Source organism: Eretmochelys imbricata, chromosome 4, assembly GCF_965152235.1.
Source record: "Eretmochelys imbricata isolate rEreImb1 chromosome 4, rEreImb1.hap1, whole genome shotgun sequence".
In the NCBI taxonomy this organism is placed as follows: Eukaryota; Metazoa; Chordata; order Testudines; family Cheloniidae; genus Eretmochelys; species Eretmochelys imbricata.
Window position 1 is genome coordinate 100,716,003 of NC_135575.1, and position 19,990 is coordinate 100,735,992.

The window sequence follows — 19,990 nt, forward strand, 5'->3', positions numbered from 1 at the left end:
AATTTGGGGATCTGGTGGAGGAAGATACCGTGGTAGCTCGGTGCTCCCTCCAGGTGGCCTGGGTAGCCAATTCAGCTACCCGAGTGGTCGCCTCGGCAGTGACCATGTGGCGCAGTTCGAGGCTCCAGACTGCCGGCCTGTCTCAGAAGATGCAGGCCTCCATTCAGGACCTCCCGTTGGACAGTTGGGCTGTTTTCCAACCAAATGGATGCAAGACTGCATGGCCTAAAGGACACCCGAGCAACACTCTGTTCATTGGGGATGCATACTCCTCAGCCTGCACGGCAGTTGTTCCGGTCTCCCCCGCCACCAAGGCACTGGCAGCCTCGGTAGGAGCCTGCGAGGAGAAGGGATGGAGGGTTTAACTGCCGACTCCCTTCATCCACCCACTCATTGGCGTAGTCTGTCCCGGCAAAACACCGTGGGGACCAGAAGCGTTCATTTTGAGGGTGCGCTTGGGAATGATGCATCTGTCACCTCCCTGGATCTGTCCTGCTTTTTCCTGAACCGCCTCCACCTCTTCCGTTAGGCCTGATCAAGGGTCACCTCGTACCATTGGGTGTTAGATGTAGTGTCATCAGGCTACATCCTCCACTTTACGGCCACCCTTCCCTCCCACCTCACCTCTTCCCTGTCCTCTTCGGGGACCATTCTCACAAGCAACTTCTTGTTCAGAAGGTGGACAACCTACCGCAGCTGTAAGTGGCTGAGGAGGGAAGGTTCCTCAGGAAATGATGGGGAAAGGGGTCTACTCCCGCTATTTCCTAATCCAGAAGATGAAAGGGGGCCTACGTCTCATTCTGGACCTGCAATGACTCAACAAATACCTCAGGAAGTCAAAGTTTCTCAAGGTATCCCTGGCCTCCATCATTCCCTCCCTAGATCCTGGCGACTGGTATGCTGAAAGATGCTTGTTTCCATACCTCTGTCTTCCGAGGACACAAGCATTCCTGTGCTTCATGGTGGGCCAGCACCATTTCCAGTTTATGGCGCTCCCCTTTGGCCTGTCCTCAGCTCCCAGGGTCTTTACAAAATGCATGGCCGCTATAGCCACTTACCTGAGATGCCCGGCGGTCCAGGTCTATCCTTATCTCGATGATTGGCTCATCAAGGGCAGATCGTGGGATCATGTGCAGAGCAGCCTCAATCTAAGCCTGTTAGTAAAGGAGAAGTCAACCCTTGTATTGATGCAAAGGATCAAATTCATCAGGGCAGTTCTCGACTCCATATGGGCAAGGGCGTTCTTCCGGAGTCCCGTTTCTGAGCCATGTCGGAAGTTATCTCCCGTGTGAGAGATCATCTGCTCACCACTGCCTGTATCTGCCTAAAGTTGTTAGGTCATGTGGAGGCCTGCATATATGTGGTCTGCCATGCCCAGCTTCACCTCCGCACGTTGCAGGGATGGTTGGCATTGGTCTGCATCCCCAACAGACATGACCTGGACCTGGTAGTCAAGGTGCCGGACTCTGTCCGAGTATCCCTGGCATGGTGGCTGGATACTGCACCGATCCTTCAGGGAATTCCCTTCATGGCCCTGTCCCTGTCGCTGACTCCGGTGTCTGATGCCTCAGACCTTGGATGGGGAGCCCACCTGGGAGAGCTCAGTAGTCAAGGCCGCCAGTCAGGGGTCGACTGCTCCCTCCATTTAATTGTCAAGGAACTCAGGGTGATTTGCCAGGCCTGCCAGGCTTTTCGATCCCAGTTGCAAGGCAAGGTGGTTCATTTCCTGACAGACACCACCACCGCGATGTTTTATGTCAACAAGTAAGGCGGAGCCAGATCCTCAGCCCTTTGCCAAGTAGCCCTCCAACTCTGGGACTTACGTGTGCAACATGCCATGCATCTTGTGGCAGCGCACCTCCCTGGAGCCAGGAATGTTCTGGTGGATCACCTTAGCCAGACCTTCTCGTCTCACCACAAGTGGTCTCTCCACCCTGAGGTGGTCAACAAGATTTTTCGAAAGTGGGGGTCTCCCCGGGTGGACCTGTTTGTGACTTGCCAGAACACAAAGTGCCACCAGTTCTGCTCATTCTGGGGGCATGACAGGTACTCCCGGTCAGGCGCCTTTCTGCTTCCATAGTCGGGGGATCTGATGTACGCTTTCCCGCTGGTGCCATTGCTCCACAGGGTCCTCATGAAAGTCAAGCAGGACAGGGCCAAGGTTGTACTCATCTCCCCAGCTTGGCCTCGCCAGCACAGGTTCAGTAGGCTTCTGGACCTGTCAGTGTCGGCCCTGATGCCACTGCTCCATTGGCCGGATCTCCTGTTGCAGAATCACAGCAGGCTCTTGCACCCAAACCTGGTGGTGCTGCACCTGACAGCTTGGTTGCTCCCTGGCTGAGTTCTGAGGAGCAGGAGTGCATGACCTGAGTCCAGCAGGTCTTTCTGGGAAGCAGAAAGCCCTCCACTAGGGCCACTTTTATGGCCAAATGGAAACGTTTTATATGCTGGGCTTTGACCCGGGGGATTAGGCTTGCACAGGCCTCGCTGCAGCTGATCCTGTACTGCCTTGTGCATCTTAAATTTTAGGGTTGTCCCTTTCATCTGTTAAGATCCATTTGGTGCTGTAATGGCCTTTCAACCTCCATTCCAGGGAAGGTCGATCTTCGTGCTTGGCATGACGGTCTGGTTCCTGAAGATTCTGGAGTGACAACCCTCGAGCCTGGGATCCTTTCCCTCTGTGGGACCTTAACCTGGTGGTCACGCAGCTCATGCAAGTCCCCTTCGAGCTCTTGGCGTCCTGTTCTCTTCTCCTACTATCCTGGAAGATGATGTTCCTGGTGGCAATAACTTCTGCATGGAGGGTTTCCAAGATTAGGACGCTCACCTCAGAACCACTGTATACCATGTTCTTCAAGGACATGGTCCACTTGCAGCCACACCCAGCTTTCCTGCCCAAGGTGGTTTCACATGAGCCAGGACATATTCTTGCCAGTCTCCTGTCTAAAACCTTGTAAGTCTGAGGAGAAGCATAGATTGCATTCCCTGGACATCAGGAGACTGCTGGCCTTCTACATCAAGAGGACCAGTCCATTTTGTAAATTGACTCAGTTGTTCGTCGCTCTGGCAGATAGGATAAAGGGTTGTCCGGTGTCTATCCAGAGAATTTCGTCTTGGATCACCTCCTGCATCCATTTCTGCTATGATTCCGCTGGCAGTTGTCACCGTTCACTCAGCTAGAGCGCAAGCCTCTTAGTTGGCCTTCCTGGCCCAAGTGCCCTTTCAGGATATCTGCGAGGCCACTACCTGGCCGTCCATTCACACATTCACTACCCGTTACCTAACAAGCTTGAGACGATGCTGGCTTCGGTAGAGCAGTGCTGCAAGCCGCACAACCATGAACTCTGAGCCCACCTGCAGGGATACTACTTGTTAGTCACCTAGAGTGGAAATGACGTGAAGAAGTACTCGAAGAAGAAAAAACGGTTACCCACCTTTTCGTAAGTGTTCTTTGAGATGTGTTGTTCATGTCCATTCCATTACCCGCCCTACTACTCCTCTGTCAGAGTTGCCAGCAAGGAGGAACTGAGAGGGATTAGGGCTAGCAGCACCTGATATACCACCGCATGAGCATGGCACTCTAGAGGGCGCCACAGCTGTCCCTACAGATACCGCTAAGGCAAAAGTCTCCGACTGTGCATGTGGGCACGCGCACACCTAGAATAGAATGGACATGAGCAACATATCTTGAAGAATAACAGTTACAAAAAGGTGGGTAACCATTTTTTCAATGTGCAGCAGCAGACAAAAAAGCTAACAATATTAGAAACCATTAGGAAAGGGTTAGATAAGACAGTAAATATCATAATGACACTATGTAAATCCATCCACACCTTGAAAACACCATGCAGTTCTGGATGCCCCTTCTCAGAAAAGATATATTAGAACTGGAAAAGGTACAGTGAAGTGAACAAAAATAATAAGGGGAATGAAACAGCTTCCATATGAGGAGAGATTAAAAAGACTGAGAAAAGAGATAACAAAAGGGGGTATGATAGAGGTCTATATAAAATCATGAATGGTGTGGAGAAAGTGACAACACAAGAAATGGGTCACCCAATGAAATTTATAGGCAGCAGTTTAAAACAAACAAAAGGAGGTACTTCTTCACACAACGCACACTAAACCTGTGGAACTCAGTGCCGGGGATGTTGTGAAGGTCAAAACTGTACCTCGATTTAAAAAAGAATTAGAAAAGTTCCTGGAGGATAAGTCCATCAATGACTATTAGCCAAGATGGTCAGCCGCATGCTCTGAATGTTCCTAAGCCTCTGACTGCCAGATGCCAGGACTGGACAATGGGGATGAATCACCTATTCTGTTCATTCCCTTTGAAACATCTGGCATTGGATACTTTTAGAAGACAGGATATTGGGGTAGATGGACCATTGGTCTGACCCAGTATGGTCATTCTTATGTTTTTATGATTTCCATTAAATAGAGTTTTAAAATAGGGAATCTTTGATCCATGTTAAGTGTTTTAAAACAGAAATAATTGAAAGTTAAGTTGCAAAGAGATTGCCTTAAGACCAGGAATTGATCTTAGATCCAAAATATAAGACCCTTGTTTATGATGGTGCATTAAGTTATACCTAAAAGCATCTTTTCTATGTATTTATTAAATACCTCCAATACAATACTTCACTCTCCCTAGACATTTGTATATGCTTTTGTTGGTGGGTTTTTTTTGTGTGTTCGCAAGTCCACATGCTTTTTTTTTTTTAAAGTAAATAGCAATTTAAAATCATAGAATCATAGAATATCAGGGTTGGAAGAGACCTCAGGAGGTCATCTAGTCCAATACCCTGCTCAAAGCAGGACCAATCCCCAACTAAATCATCCCAGCCAAGGCTTTGTCAAGTCGGGCCTTAAAAACCTCTAAGGATGGAGATTCTACCACCTCCCTAAGTAACCCATTCCAGTGCTTCACCACCCTCCTAGTGAAATAGTATTTCCTAATATCCAAATGCAACATTATATTAGAGGATTCTTATTTTCAACACTCCAAGGGTGTAATCTTGGCCCTATTTAAGTGTATTATTGCTATCCTGATACTTTTTGCCCCCTTTTTTTTCCACAAGAAGCATTTTGAGCTTTACTTTTTTGAAAACCTAATGGAGATTAAGACAAATTCTATTGTACGTATTATTTTGTACTCTAAAATTATTTTTATGCAGTTGATGTAACAATAACACATTCTCAACATACTTATGTGACGATGTAAAGAGTAACATTGATTTATAAAGATAATCCAAAAATTAACATGCATTGTTTTCCATTCTCTAGATTTAATGATATCCATGTCCCTGTGAGATTAGAAAGTGTGAAATTTGCCAGTCATTGTTTAATGAACCATCCGGATTTAGCAAAAGACCTCACCGGTAAGATGCATAATTCAAAGTTTAAAATAATTTTTGTCTGAGGGAGGCAATTGTTTCAAGTACATAGCAATATGTTTCTGAAATATGTTAAGACCGGACTTGCCCGTGCTGCATGGGGAGTACTAAGGCATTCATTTAAGGTAGATTTTCCTGTAGAAGGCAAGAGAGAGTTTTTTAAAAGTAGGCATTTTACATTGGGTATGTTTTGATGCCAGCCTTATAGAACAAAGGTGGTCCAATTGAAATTATCCTATGTAGAATTAGTTTTAACCTCATCATCTCAAATTTTGATGAAATCTTGGCCCTGACGGAGCAGGTTAACCATTGGTTTCAGAGTAGCCGCCGTGTTAGTCTGCATTCGCAAAAAGAAAAGGAGTACTTGTGGCACCTTAGAGACTAACCAATTTATTTGAGCATAAGCTTTCGTGAGTTACAGCTCACTTCATCGGATGAATCTCACGATGCTCACAAAAGCTTATGCTCAAATAAATTGGTTAGTCTCTAAGGTGCCACAAGTACTCCTTTTCTTTTTTCAGGTTAACCATTGAGCATGTGGAATGGGATTTTCAGAAGTACTCAGCATTTTCCTAACTCTGCTTCTGTTGATCTACAAAATCCCACCCATGATCTAAAGATTAAATTCCTCCTGCAGACCAGCGTTATAGCCAGTTTTAAATTGTGAAAATTGGAAAGCAGGGGTGGAAGAACATAACACAAAGACCAGTTACATCCTTTGGCATATTTTCATTTTTCGGTCCCCTTTGCCCCACACTCTTTTTTTTTAATACCATAATCATATGGTATGTGCTCAGCATGCTTGGTCTCATTTTCAGTGGTGATGAGCACCAATAGATCCCACTGACTTCAGTAGGAACTGAATGCTCGGCACACTGAAAGTCAGGACTCTTACCAGATTTTTTTCCACTTAAACCAGATGTTTGAGTAATTGCTAAAGGTGAATGAGCAGATTTTTATACAGTAGGCAAATAGGTCTGTATTTTCCTTTTTTTAAAATGGTTCACGTATTTTGGAAATGTGGAATAAGGCATTATTGCTAAGACTCAATTTGTGCCCACAGTATTGTGGAATCTCTGGAAAATATTAGTTTTGCTTGTCTTCACCTGCTAGTATTGATGCACCAGACTATGAGTTAGTCTACACTAACTCTGTAAATCGATCTGAGTAACACTAGTTCATTTATGCAAGTTACGTAACTGAAATCGACATAATTTGGGATGACTTCCAGTGGTGTCTACACCACGCTACATCAATGAGAGATGTTCTTCCATTGACATAGCTTCTACCAGTTGGGGAGGTGGAGTACAGATGTTGATAGGAGAGTGCTCGCCCTTTGACTTTGCATGTCTTCACCAGGCCCTCTAAATCAACTCTGCTGCTTCGATCACAGGAGTGCCGATTTAGCTGGTAGTGTAGACATGGCTTATGTTTTGCTGTTGAGACATCTGTATTCTTCGAGAGGTCTTTTCTTAGGCCATATCTATGTTATGGGAACTTTAGTAGCATAGCTACAGTGCCATAGCTGTACCACTGTAATCCTGTGGTGTAGACAAAGACTATAGCAGTAAAAGGGGTATTTCCATCATTGTACGAACTCCACCTCCCTGAGCAATGGTAGCTAGGTTGGATGGAGGAATGTTTCTGTTGTTCTAGCTTCATTTACACCAGGGACTAGATTGGCATAACTGTGGTGCTTAGATGTGGATTTTCCATAGCCCTGAGCAATGTCGATCTAAGATTTAAATGTAGACCAGACCTCAGTAATATTCATTGGAAAGATATATTCTAAGTATTTTAGGTAAAGGAATATAAGTGGGGGATCTTAAGGTAAAATTGTTCAAGTTTATATGTGGTCTGATTAGAGAGATGTCGGTTGTGACTCCGCAGTTAAGTTTGCATTGTGATTTGCAGCTGAAGCAGGAAATAAATCCTTTAATTTCTATTCACTGTTTCTCTAGAATTTTATAAAAAGGGGATTAGTAGGTTGGCTAGTAGTTTAGAGAATACTAACTTTTCACCTTTGGAAACTCTTTGGTTCAGATATGGTTTAAGTTATAACTGTAAATGAGTTTGATGTAAATGAGTTTGATCTCATGAGGGTCTACTGGATATTGGCCAGTTCCACGCATACACTACATAATTTGAGCTGTGTTGTGGCCTGTTGAGTCTATATTTGATGTACTCAAGTAGTCCATAAATACTAGATGACACAATGGCCCTGTAACAATTTTCAAATAATCATTACAGTGAAACAGCAAAAAAAATTCTTGTTAAAAGGTATCTAACTATAAAGTCATAAAATCAATATAGTCTGTTTAAATAGACTGTTTTAAAGATTCTGATATGTATTTTGAAGAACTGGTAACTCTCAGGGAGCTGTTGCAGAATGTTGTTGCAAATCCATTTTTTCCCCAAAAAAATATACTGTAAAGGACTTTTCTACAAGATTTTTTTAAATTAATGCATTAAGGCAAATATAGGATTTTGATGATAATTTCTATATTTAGATATTAATGATGCTATTTAAATTGACAGAAGATTGCACTATGACTAAAATAAAATCCTTAATTTAGTCTGTTGTGATGGATCATGCTTCTGTGAAATAATGCTCCCTCAAGGCATTGTAGAACAGTGTGTTACAAACATCATAATCTAAAATATTGAGGAACAGTGAGCTGAGTTTCAGCCTTAACTCGGAATTTTGTCATTTTTGACTCAAACAAATCTTTAATGATTTACAACATTTTTAGTGTATTACTTATATTGTAAACACCTTGGGACTGAGAATTATTATATACAATTTTATGTGCAGTAGTTGATATAGTTGTACATTTTGACTGAGGTTTGTGTAGTTGTTTTAATTTTCCTTATAAACTGTCATTTGTTGTGCATCTGCAACAAAAGCACTTGAGTATACTTTTCATGGTAATTGATTTGATTTTATTTTTTTTAAATTGTAACAGAGTACTTGAAGGTTAGATCACATGACCCAGAAGAAGCAATTCGACATGATGTCATTGTTACAATTATAACTGCTGGGAAGAGAGACCTTTCTTTAGTCAATGACCAGCTACTTGGCTTTGTAAGGGAAAGAACACTAGATAAACGGGTAAGGTATAATATTTTATTTGCAGTAATTTCCACCTTTAAATCATAGAATCATAGAACCATAGAATATCAGGGTTGGAAGGGACCTCAGGAGGTCATCTAGTCCAACCCCCTGCTCAAAGCAGGACCAGTCCCCAACTAAATCATCCCAGCCAGGGCTTTGTCAAGCCTGACCTTAAAAACCTCAAAGGAAGGAGATTCCACCACCTCCCTAGGTAACCTATCCCAGTGCTTCACCACCCTCCTAGTGAAAAAGTTTTTCCTAATATCCAACCTAAACCTCCCCCACTGCAACTTGAGACTATTAGTCCTTGTTCTGTCATCTGCTACCACTGAGAACAGTCTAGATCCATCATCCTCTTTGGAACCCCCTTTCAGGTAGTTGAAAGCAGCTATCAAATGCCTCCTCATTTTTCTCTTCTGTAGACGAAACAATCCCAGTTCCCTCAGCCTCTCCTCATAAGTCATGTGTTCCAGTCCCCTAATCATTTTTGTTGCCCTCCGCTGGATGTTTTCCAATTTTTCCACATCCTTCTTGTAGTGTGGGGCCCCAAAACTGGACACAGTACTCCAGATGAGGCCTCACCAATGCCAAATAGAGGGGAATGATCTCATCCCTCGATCTCCTTGCAGTGCCCCTACTTATACAGCCCAAAATGCCATTAGCCTTCTTGGCAACAAGGGCACACTGTTGGTTCCTGTCCAACCTGAATCTTCTATGCGTTGAGGATATAGGTTACAGTTTTGCGCAGTTAATTAGAACAGTGGTTTCCAAACTTTTTTGATCGTGCACCCTTATCAGTAAAAATTTTTTGAGCACGCACCCCTAATATATGTATATTTATTTATGTATAAATTATATACCTGTACTACTGTACTAATATATTGTGTAAATTATAAAACATACACAAAAAATAGAAATTAAAAAACAATGAGATAAAGATGAAATAAATTATTTTTAAAATAATGTTTTTATTTATTAACAATACAAAAAACCTTTTTGCTCTCACTAAAAAACAATTATTAATAATTTTAGTGAGAGCAATGTGATTGAATATGCTTTATTATTTTTGAAAATCTTGGTTTAACACTTTGTGATATAGCAGGCGCTCAGGGTGGGGTGCAGGGTCTGGGAGGGAGTTAGGGTGCAGCGGGGCGCTCGGGGTGGGGGTGTGGGGTCTGGGAGGAAGTTAGAGTGTGGGAGGGCGCTCAGGGTTGGGGTGCAGGAGGAGGCTCAGGGCTGGGGCAGGCAGGAGGTACAGAGCACTTACCTGGGACAGCTCCTGTTTGGTGCAGGGTGCTTGGAGGTGGCTCTGCGCAGTACAGCATCACCCCCATGGCCACGATTCTGGGAGCCATGATTCTGGGAGCTGCCCCCCTTCCCCCCGGGGCAGGCAGGGCCACCTGGAACGCAGGGGCTAAGGGGTCCCCAGGGCCCTGGCCTGCGGCTCTAAAGCCCCTTTCAGAATGTGGCCCTGAGAGCTTGGGCTGGAGGACTCAAGAGGAGCAGGGGCAGCCATGTAGCCAGCAGCCGGAGAGAAGTGACGCTGGAGGACTCAGGGCCACGCCCCCCCCCCCCTTTTTTTTTTTTTTCCCCTCTCCAGCGTTGCTCCTCCTGCCGCACTGCCCTTTTGCTCCGGCAGCGCTCCTCCTGCTGCGCCCCCCAGTCGATCATCTTGCGCACCCCCTGGGGTGCATGCACCACACTTTGGAGACCACTGAATTAGAATGCAGTGGCTACATTAATTCTCGCTAGAAGGCAGACTGTTGAAATGCAGTCAGTGTGTCTGAGCAGGGGCTATATATCAGGGAAATGAGATCATTATTTTGCCAGGAATATTGTGAATTTCACCCTCAGCTCCTCACCAGAGGTCTGACAGTGTGATTGGCCTAAAGGAATCAGGCACCCTCCCAGAAACTTGTCAGTGAAGACTAACTTCAGCTCTAGATGGGGTTTCTTTATGGGATTCATCTCTGAAAAGAGCTTAATGGACTTAAATTCTGGGAAAAATAAAAATTGACAGCTGACTGGAAATGGCTACAAAGCACACACAACTATTTGAGGTAAACAGTAATATAACATGGTGTTTTTAAAAGGCTTTCACTCCTGTGTATTTTAGTTGTCTTTCAAAGTGAGTAGGGATACTTATATAACTTTTGTGAGCTCTCAGCATTCATCAGGTTTTTTTAAGCTTTTGCCTTATTATTCTATATCTGCTTGTGACCTCCTCATTATGAATCTAGTAATCTTTTGAGTTCTGGACACAGGCTTTAAACCTCATTTAACTACTCTCCTGCATCAGTACCTGCTAGTTCTTGTGATGACAATACTTGCTTTCCACAGTTCATATTCCCCTTGGACAAGCCCTTGTTCTTGACACACGTCCATCCATTTGTTTCCATCTGATTCTTTTTGGGCTACTCTTTTTATTCAGCTATTCAAAGATTTTTGTAGACTACTGACTTAGTTCTATTCACTGGTGTAAGTTGTCTTAGTGCTTCCAGGAGAGGGGACCTGAAAGCATCTGATCCATGAGAGTCCTCCAGGAGAGCTCTTTTTCTAAAGACCCAGCCTGCTTGTAGAAAGGGCACTGCAGAAATGGTTCAAACACTTTCCTCTTCTGATGAAACAGGTCATTTTGTCTTAGAGACTCCAAGTTGAATGGTGCCATCTCATCTCAATTCTCTAGGAAGACACTTATTGAAGGAAAGGTTTGGGACAGCCTTTGAAAGTTGGCTCAAGTTCCCATTTGCCCAAACATCCTAGACCAGCTAGGGACTTTTCCCTTCCTCAGAAAGAGACTCTTGTGTCAGTCTACTTTAGTGAGTAGCTTTGGGATGAGAAATCAAAGGAACAGACTCCAAGGTCCCTTCTCTCTTTAACCACTTCCCTGAGTATCTCCCGTTTTAACTTTTCCTCCTCCACTGAAGGAGGATTCAAAAGCATTTGGGGAGCTGACAACCTTCCTGGCTCCTGTTTTAGAGACAGGGGGGAAGCCGGTGATTTTTCTATCCTGGATTTAATAGAAAACTGAAGAAGGACCTTTCTGACAAATAAAGGGTTCTTTGGAACCTCAGGAAACTGTTGTCTCACCCAGGTACAGAAGAGATTAATTGTACCAGGTATCCCAGGAAAGTTTTGACCAAGATATTTAAATCTCTTTTGAGCTAAATCAAAAGAGCGCTTTTCTATCCTTATCCTTCTTTATCATTCTGCTGCCTTTGACGCTGATGATCTCATTCTCCAACTTTTGTTTCTCTTCTCTCTTGGCTTCTTTGACTGATCAGTACCCTACTGACTGATCTTTCAGTTTTTCATATAATAGCTTCTTACCTTCCCTTTTCGCTATAGATTCTTTTCCACACCCATCACTGTGATATCTGAATTTCTCCTTCATCTGATCGCATTCTCTCAGGATTCTGCCCTCCCTTGTTCTCTCTGTTACTGTCCCACTCTGTTCCCATGATTTCAACTACTACCTTTGTGCCAGTGATTCCCCAGCCTACCAATTTCACATTTCAAGCTGCTTCTGATACCTCCTTTTGATGGACGTTCTACTGCCATCTTAAGCATAACCTGTCCAAAGCTGAATTTTTCCAAAACCTTTCCTCCTAATCCTTCTCCTTCACCTTCCTTCTTTCTTCCCAATGACAACTCAGTCTTTCCTGTCTCCTGTATGATATCTAATGAACACATAGCTCAAGATGGGAACATCTACATCTAAATGTGGAAAACAGTATTTTACTACTTTTTGAAAAATAAATATTTTTGTAATACTTTTTCTTCTTAGTTTGTTTTAGTTGGTAGGTAAGTAGGCAAATACCCACAAAGATGTAAATATTTTATAACTTATATAATTGATTTTATGTGTACTTGAAAGTTTTCTGTTCTAAAATCTGCATGATATGTCATGCCACCTAGTGGAAAATTCATAGTGTCTTGCCTTTTACCGGTTTCAGAGTAACAGCCGTGTTAGTCTGTATTCGCAAAAAGAAAAGGAGTACTTGTGGCACCTTAGAGACTAACCAATTTATTTGAGCATGAGCTTTCGTGAGCTACAGCTCACTTCATCGGATGCTATAGCTCACGAAAGCTCATGCTCAAATAAATTGGGTAGTCTCTAAGGTGCCACAAGTACTCCTTTTCTTTTTGCCTTTTACCTACATCCAATGTTACTGATTGTGAATTGCTTTGTGATTTAAGAAATATATGGCAAAACATGTATCTGATTTTTCCCTCTGTATATGGAATAGCTCCTGACTATTCAATTGATGGTGTATCAGCAGACTTCTCTGTTCATGTAGAGAGCTCCATTAACTTCAGTGGGGTTCTCTGTGGATATAGCAAATTGTCCATGCACTGTCAATTTTAGAATGGGGGACTTTAGTTTGCAATGATTTGGCAAGATGAAAGTTCTCTCATCAACTCAACAAAGGTCCTTGGGATAAATAATGGATTAATTTTGGTTATTCCAGCTGAAAAAGGAGTTGGCAGAAATAGAAAGTGGTTTGAGCAAAATAGGATTTGAGACACTTCCATACAACGATGGATTGAAATCAGAATTCATTTTTTACAAGAAAAATGTAACCTCTTTGGGGTAGGACCATTAGCATAATTGGGGCCTTTGAGCATTGCCACTAATGAATAATACTGAGAGGGAGGCATAAGAGCTTTATAAAATGAGTGGACAGTATGGAGGCAAATAGTTTAGTAAAATTGGAATGAGATTAGACACACTACATGAATGCAATTACACTAGATAGGATTAAAAAATTATGAGCACTGTCACAGTTCAGGGGAACTGCACCAATATTTCCCCTCGGCCATTGCCTTTCCTGCGTGAAGACCTCTGTGTCTCTCCCTTCTGACTGGGGTATTCCCAGACTGCACAGTACTCTGTATTTCCCAGCATAGATAGGTTGCCCGAAGGACACCTGCTTTCTTTCTCTCCAGAGAGTGATTATCAACAGTTATAACTACTGCACAGTTCTTTCTAAGCAGACCTACTTTATCCTTAAGGTAAAAAGTATTAAAGAAAAAACATTAAGAACAACAAAACAGTATAAATGTATGGTAATAGGCTTACTAGAATAAACGCCGGCCGTAACATGGATTCTGGAAAGACAAGTCCTTTAACCCCAACCCTGGGGAGTCCTTGGGGTTATCAGTTTATCACAGCTTGAGCTAAGACAATCACACTCATAACCTGTTCAGTTTGCCCTTTCAGGGTCTTTGATCTGGAGTTTCCAGATGCAGGTAATTAGTACACAATGAGTCTCTCTCTCTCTCATAGGACATATATTCAAAGGTTGCCTTCTGAGGGGAGAATTTGCATCCCTCTCAACCCAAGGTACTTACTAGGAAATCCTCATCACACCTATTTTTCCAAAAAGACCTTTGAACTTCATGATACCTTCTGGAGATTGCATTAATCTTTTCTTTCTGTTAAAGAATTTCTATACAATCTCACAATAGTATATAAACATTTGCATTTCAAATATCATATACCACCAAAGTATGAACCTTAGTTCAGTAAGGTTTAATGTAATTCAATAAAATAAATTCAGGACATTGTCAGTCTGTCACAAGCACTATGAATTCTCATACTTCAGGACTAGCTGAGATGTGGAAGAAATTCTCTCCAAAAGTACACATATCACAATTGCAGCTTCATGAACTTCTTTGGGGTGGAGAGAGAGGAAAAGATGGATCTTCTGAAGCTTCCAATGTAGATCATTATGTAGGAGACAGTAATACCTAACTAAATGAATCATTGTTCTGTTCTGTTCTGGTTGCTTCCATGAATTAAAGTTCAGAGTGTTTACTGCATCTGTCTGTTAACTTTGTCTTTCTCACTTCATTGCATTTAGTATATATTGTGTATGTTTGTTATAGATATTTAATAAACATATTTTTCTCTTAAGTGGCGAGTAAGAAAAGAAGCTATGATGGGACTTGCCCAGCTATACAAGAAGTATTGTCTTCATGCTGAGGCTGGCAAAGATGCTGCAGAGAAAGTGAGCTGGATAAAGGATAAACTTTTGCACATATATTATCAGAATAGCATTGATGACAAGTGAGTCAATTTAAGCCTTCATAAATTTAATTGTATAGCTATAAGAAATATTCTGAAGAACAAAAGTGTAGACTTATCCTGAGGAATTTGTTAGAAGATGCTAATGATGTCCTCATGGCACATTTTAAACATTAGTGCTGCAAGTGTTTCATATAGATTCAGAATTAATTCAACACTCCCGCCCCACCCCCGATTAAAGGCATGGTGTTATTTGCACTAAGCTGTTTAGGATGTTCAGGTTTTTTTGTATCTAGCCCTAAATTGTAGACTTGGAGCTAGATCTGAGATGATGGCTAGCTTTTTCTTTCTTAAACTGACTGACTGCTTCTTAGAAAAAGACTCTACTTTTGCTTCTCCTGTACTCAGTTTTTGTTTATTGTGGAGTGTTTTTTTTTTGCTAAGGCTGCTAAGGCTGACTGCTAAAATCCATCATTCCCTGTGCAACCTTAATTCTGCTTTCATAGGTATGCATAATAATACAGTCTTTAATTACATGAGGTAGTTTTTTGTTTTTTTTTAATAGGACCCATTGCCTCCTTCAGTGCACAAGATGGGTAGCGTGCAGGGAATAAATCAGTGTTATCCTAGTGAATGAGGTGGTTGTCTGTAGAACCCTTGCCTCACTTGTTACAAAAATTAGAATTGTGGAATGAATAAGGCAGAGGACTGAAAGAAGAGAAAGTATGTGTCATGTTATGGCAACTGCACCTGTATTTTCTTGTCAGTGATTCAGCAAGGGTACCCACTCTTGGCTTTCAGTTCCACAGCAGTTCCCTCTCTTGGGTGGAAAAATGGATCTCTGCCTATTGATCAGGTTATTCTCAGGTTGGACAGTGCCCATGCCTTCACTTGTTGTTCCCAATGCAGACAGGTTGCCCAAAGATACCTTCTTGTCTTCTCTTCAGAGACAGATAACAGTGTAATTGCTACAGATATAAGTTACTATACAGTCCTTTCTAAGCAAGTCTACTTTATTCTTAAGGTAAAGAATAACAGAGAAAACATATTAAAAACCATAAAAGAACCTATGCTAATAAGCTTACCAGAGTTCATCCTAGGGGCTCTAGCAAGTGCAGTATTTTAGTAACTCATCCTACGGGCATCCTTGTGGCTTCATCTTAGAACAAGCACCCTCATAACATATTCAGTTCCCTTTTTATACAGCCCAGGGGGTTTTGAACTGGAGTTTCCAGAAGCAGGTAGGTAGTACACCCTGGGGAGAGAGACCCTTTGTATATCTTCAGAAGGTTGGCTTTGGAGGGAGAGAATTTGCATTCCCCTCACCTCGTTGTGTTTCTGAAAGAAATCCACTTTATATGTATTGATCCAGAAAGACCTTTGAACTTCCTAATTCTTTCCACTGATTTCATTAATCTTGTTTTTCTGCTAAATTCCATACACTCTCACAATAGTGCATAAACATTTGCATTTGCAATACAATGAGCTCCAAAGGTGTTAACCCTAATTCATTAAACTTCATTCAGTAAAGTTTATCTTAATTCCATAAGGTTTATTCAGGATAATACAGGATATTATCAGTCTGTCACAGAATTTTGTCATAGTTAAGGCGGTTGAATGCCACTGAGGAGATTAGGTTTCTGTTCCTGCCATAGATTCCTTTTGTGATTCTGGGCAAATCATTTAGACCAGCATTTTCCCAGGTGCCCACTAGTTGTATGCTACTTATTTTCTGGGTGCTCAACTTGAAAAAAATTGGGGCTTGATTTGTAGAGGTGCTTGATGCTCACAACTGCAGCTGAAGTCAATGAGAGCTGGGAATGCTCATTCTCTCCAATAGTATGGCAGTGTGATTTGGTGGGATGAACCACTGTTGGGGCTCAAAAGCACTGAGTTCCAATCCTAGCTGACTTGCTCTGTGGTATGGTAAATGATTTTGTCTGTCTTGTTTCAGTTTCCCCATCTGTAAATGAACGTAAGAATACTTACCCACAACCCTCAAATGTAGTGTTGCAGGGGTTAACTTAATGCGTGTACAGTGCTTTGAGCTTACAGAGTACTATTAAAATGCTATGTCCTCTGAAAATCAGGCCCTATGTGTCTCAGATTAGTGTAGTCTTTTGCAAATTTTGGTCATTTCCTCTGTGACTCTGTTCCTCTTCTGTGAAAACCCTCAGGGCCACACTGAATGATGGGGATAAAAAGAGTTATTGAACAGCCGTCTCAGTCCTTGAGCACTATCCATCCTGTGCACTGAATAAAACTGGAGAGGGGGCAGGGAAATAGTATGTGATCATGTTTGTATCATCACACGCACGCAGAACGAAGGTTACACAGCCTTAATTTTGTCACTGCCTAACATTTTAGAGCTTGACTTTGCAACCCTAAAAATGTTCTTTTAATGTATTTTTTGGTATGCAATTATTTCACTGTGTGATTAAAGCTGATCTGTTGTACAGTCTGTTTTTGTATTTTATTTACATATAATCATATAAACTGCAACTACTTTATTGTGAAGTTCTTTAATCAAAGTTTCTATAAAAGAAGTTGAGAAATTTAACTTTGCCCACTTCGTTTTCCCTTCACTCTTTTTTCTTAAGTATATCTTGATGTATGTTTACCTCCATCTTTTTCAGTGTTGTTTGTCCTTAGTTTTTTTTATCATAAATATGAGCAGTTTTAAATACATTGTTTCTGTTTCTCTAATACTGTCCTTACCTTTTGAGACATTTTGCTAATTCTGCCTTTTCTTCAGCTTCTTATTGTGTTCTCCTTTTGTGTTTTTTACTCTATGGGTGTGCATACTCTTCCTGTTCCCCTTTAAATGAGAACAGTGACAGGAAGAGATCCTGAGACTAGTTATTCAAAGAATCTAGAGGGAGAGAGGAGAATATCATGGGTGATTAAGGCCCATTTTTCTTGGCATCTGAAGGAATGGGGGAGAGTTCATCTGGGCATTTCTTTCACACCTTTCCAATAGCAGCAGGAAGGAAACCTTTGGAAAGCAGATAGTTATTATCTTCTTCTACCCATTAGGAGAAGGTTCCAGTGCCGGTATAGCATAAAATCATAGAAATGTAGGGCTACAAGGGACCTCAAGAGGTCAGGATCTCTGTTTTACAATTAATCTGACATTATGGATGACTTTGGAAATGTACGGTATTAAAAAGTTATTTAAACTTTTTCTCTTTTCTGCAGGTTACTGGTAGAGAAAATCTTTGCTCAGTATCTTGTCCCACACAATTTGGAAACAGAAGAGAGAATGAAATGCTTGTACTATTTATATGCTAGCTTGGATCCAAATGCTGTCAAGTGAGTAGAGGTAGAAAAGTAGGCTGCTTAGATACTTCTAAAATATATCTTTCTTTTGAGTATTTTCCAGCACATGCCTTTTGATAGAAAATTATCAGTCTTTTTTGCTATCTCATAGTCAAAGTACTGGTAATGACAAGACTTGATGTTCTTGTTAGTCAAGTAATTTGAGAACTCTAACTCCTCTGGATTTAGACATTAATAGCTGGTGAAATGAACTAAACTGATTTTTATTTATGTAATTGTTTCTTAGATTGGAAACTTCTCTGTGTAGTTTCACTTCCCTGTGCGGGTCCTCCATAGTGTTTGTACAGCATCTATCATCCAGATCCCCCACTGTGCTATCACAAGATGAACAAAACAATAATAAATAATGAATTCTCAATATTGTTTGCAATTATAGTTTCAAAGTATTTCAAGTACACATATTTTTAAATGCTGATTCCAGATGGATAACTACAATAAAAACAGGATGCCCTGATGTTAGGAGGTATTTTGATCCAATTTTAATGTTTTCAATGATTTTTACATCAAGAATAACAAACCCTGATGTCAGTTATTTTGAATAAGATTGGTTACCTGGTTGCAAGATTGAAAGTAATGTGCAAGAAAGATATAGTTGAACAAAATTCAAAATGTCAATTTAGTAACAATTTTAGGGCTGCAATATGGCTTTTAAAAGAGTTATAAGGTTTTTGGTATTGGTAGTTAGTATTATGAGACTTCTGTCTGTTCAATGTGTAAATTGAACAGAATGCAAATAAATTTGTGGCCCGTGAGAATATTATTTCCATTTTTTGTGTGTAAGAGAATGGGGCATCTGTAATATCTTGTCCATAGCAGATTGGTTATAGGTGGATGGACAGTAGGGAGATGGTGTTGTCTCTGGCTTGTATGTCTTAACTGATACAAAATGGTATAATATTGGTATATTAGTATGAGGATGGTATAGTGGAGGATTGAGTCTCATGTGCGTTTGTCTTTTGTAGACAAGTTTTGTAGTATAGAGTGACTGATTTGTCCTAGAAGGGAAGAATGTTTGGGAGGACATTGGTTAAAGGATTAATTCAGGTAGAGGGACAGAGCTAGGGTTGGGCTTAGGAACCTTAGCTTCAAATTTTCTACTTTAGAGATCTTAATATTTTTTAACTAAAATATTCTCTTTGTTTCTTATACGAGAAATTCTTTTCAATTTTCATTCTGTTTTAGTTTTTGAGGGGAGGTTATGTTTGTTTTTGGGGTTGGGAAGTTTCCTAGGTTTGTGATTTTTTTTTTAAGGCTTCATGGAAGTTGAAAGCTCTGACAAAGATAATGGACCAGGTTCTGGTTTCAATTTCACCAGTATAAATCTTGAGTAGCTCCACTGAAATCAATGGAGATGTTCTGGATTACATTGTTATATATGAGACAAAATCTTGTCCACTATGCTTGAAACTTGTAACCCCAGTTAGTGTAACATTTGATAGAACACCTTTCTAGTGTGTTACAAGTGTTGTACATGTGAAAAATATAAACTCAGCTAATAATAATAGCATATGCTTTACTAGCTCCATAAAACTAGCACATTCTTACAGCATTTGAACGAATATGATTGTCATTCTTTTTCCCTCCCCTTTACAGAGCACTGAATGAGATGTGGAAGTGCCAGAATATGCTTAGGAGTCATGTACGGGAATTACTGGACTTGCATAAGCAGCCCACTGTACGGTTTTTAAAAACGCATTGCTTTATCATTAGAGCTAATTTACATAGAGCTAATTTTTTTGCTTAATGTGATTATTTTGCTGTTTTGGTTTACATTCACAAAATGTTGATCTTTCATTAAGTAGAAATAAACAGATATTTTAAAAATCACTTTCTGTAGGTAATTGTTTCACAGTTACAGGATTTATCGTGAGTTTCTGTTTCCAACTAACAACTTCTAAAAGAGTCAAAAAGTCATATGTAACATTTTATTGTCCGTTTCTCACTTTCGCTTAATTCACTGTAGTGTTTTAAGATTCTTAAATGGAAAATGCTGTAACATCAAAATAATGATGATAATTTGTTCGTGTTAAAGCAGAGTTCAAATGATATTTTAGTAAAATAGGATGTTGCTTGAATTCTCCGTATAGGCTGTATCCTGAAACTGTAGAT

The 19,990-nt window shown here is 41.0% G+C and overlaps 1 protein-coding gene across 5 annotated transcripts in view; it reads left to right on the forward strand.

The window, feature by feature from the left end:
- Nucleotides 1-19,990, forward strand: part of PDS5A (PDS5 cohesin associated factor A) — a 185,386-nt gene that overhangs the window by 89,423 nt on the left and 75,973 nt on the right. For all 5 annotated transcript variants that reach the window (XR_013345994.1, XR_013345993.1, XM_077815732.1 and 2 more), the window contains exons 10-14: nt 5,287-5,381; nt 8,363-8,508; nt 14,433-14,584; nt 17,741-17,854; nt 19,475-19,556. Coding sequence is in view for 3 of the 5 variants with exons in the window: in XM_077815732.1 (XP_077671858.1) it covers nt 5,287-5,381; nt 8,363-8,508; nt 14,433-14,584; nt 17,741-17,854; nt 19,475-19,556 (589 nt within the window). In the remaining 2 variants the exon portion in view is untranslated. The remainder of the gene's footprint in view (nt 1-5,286; nt 5,382-8,362; nt 8,509-14,432; nt 14,585-17,740; nt 17,855-19,474; nt 19,557-19,990) is intronic.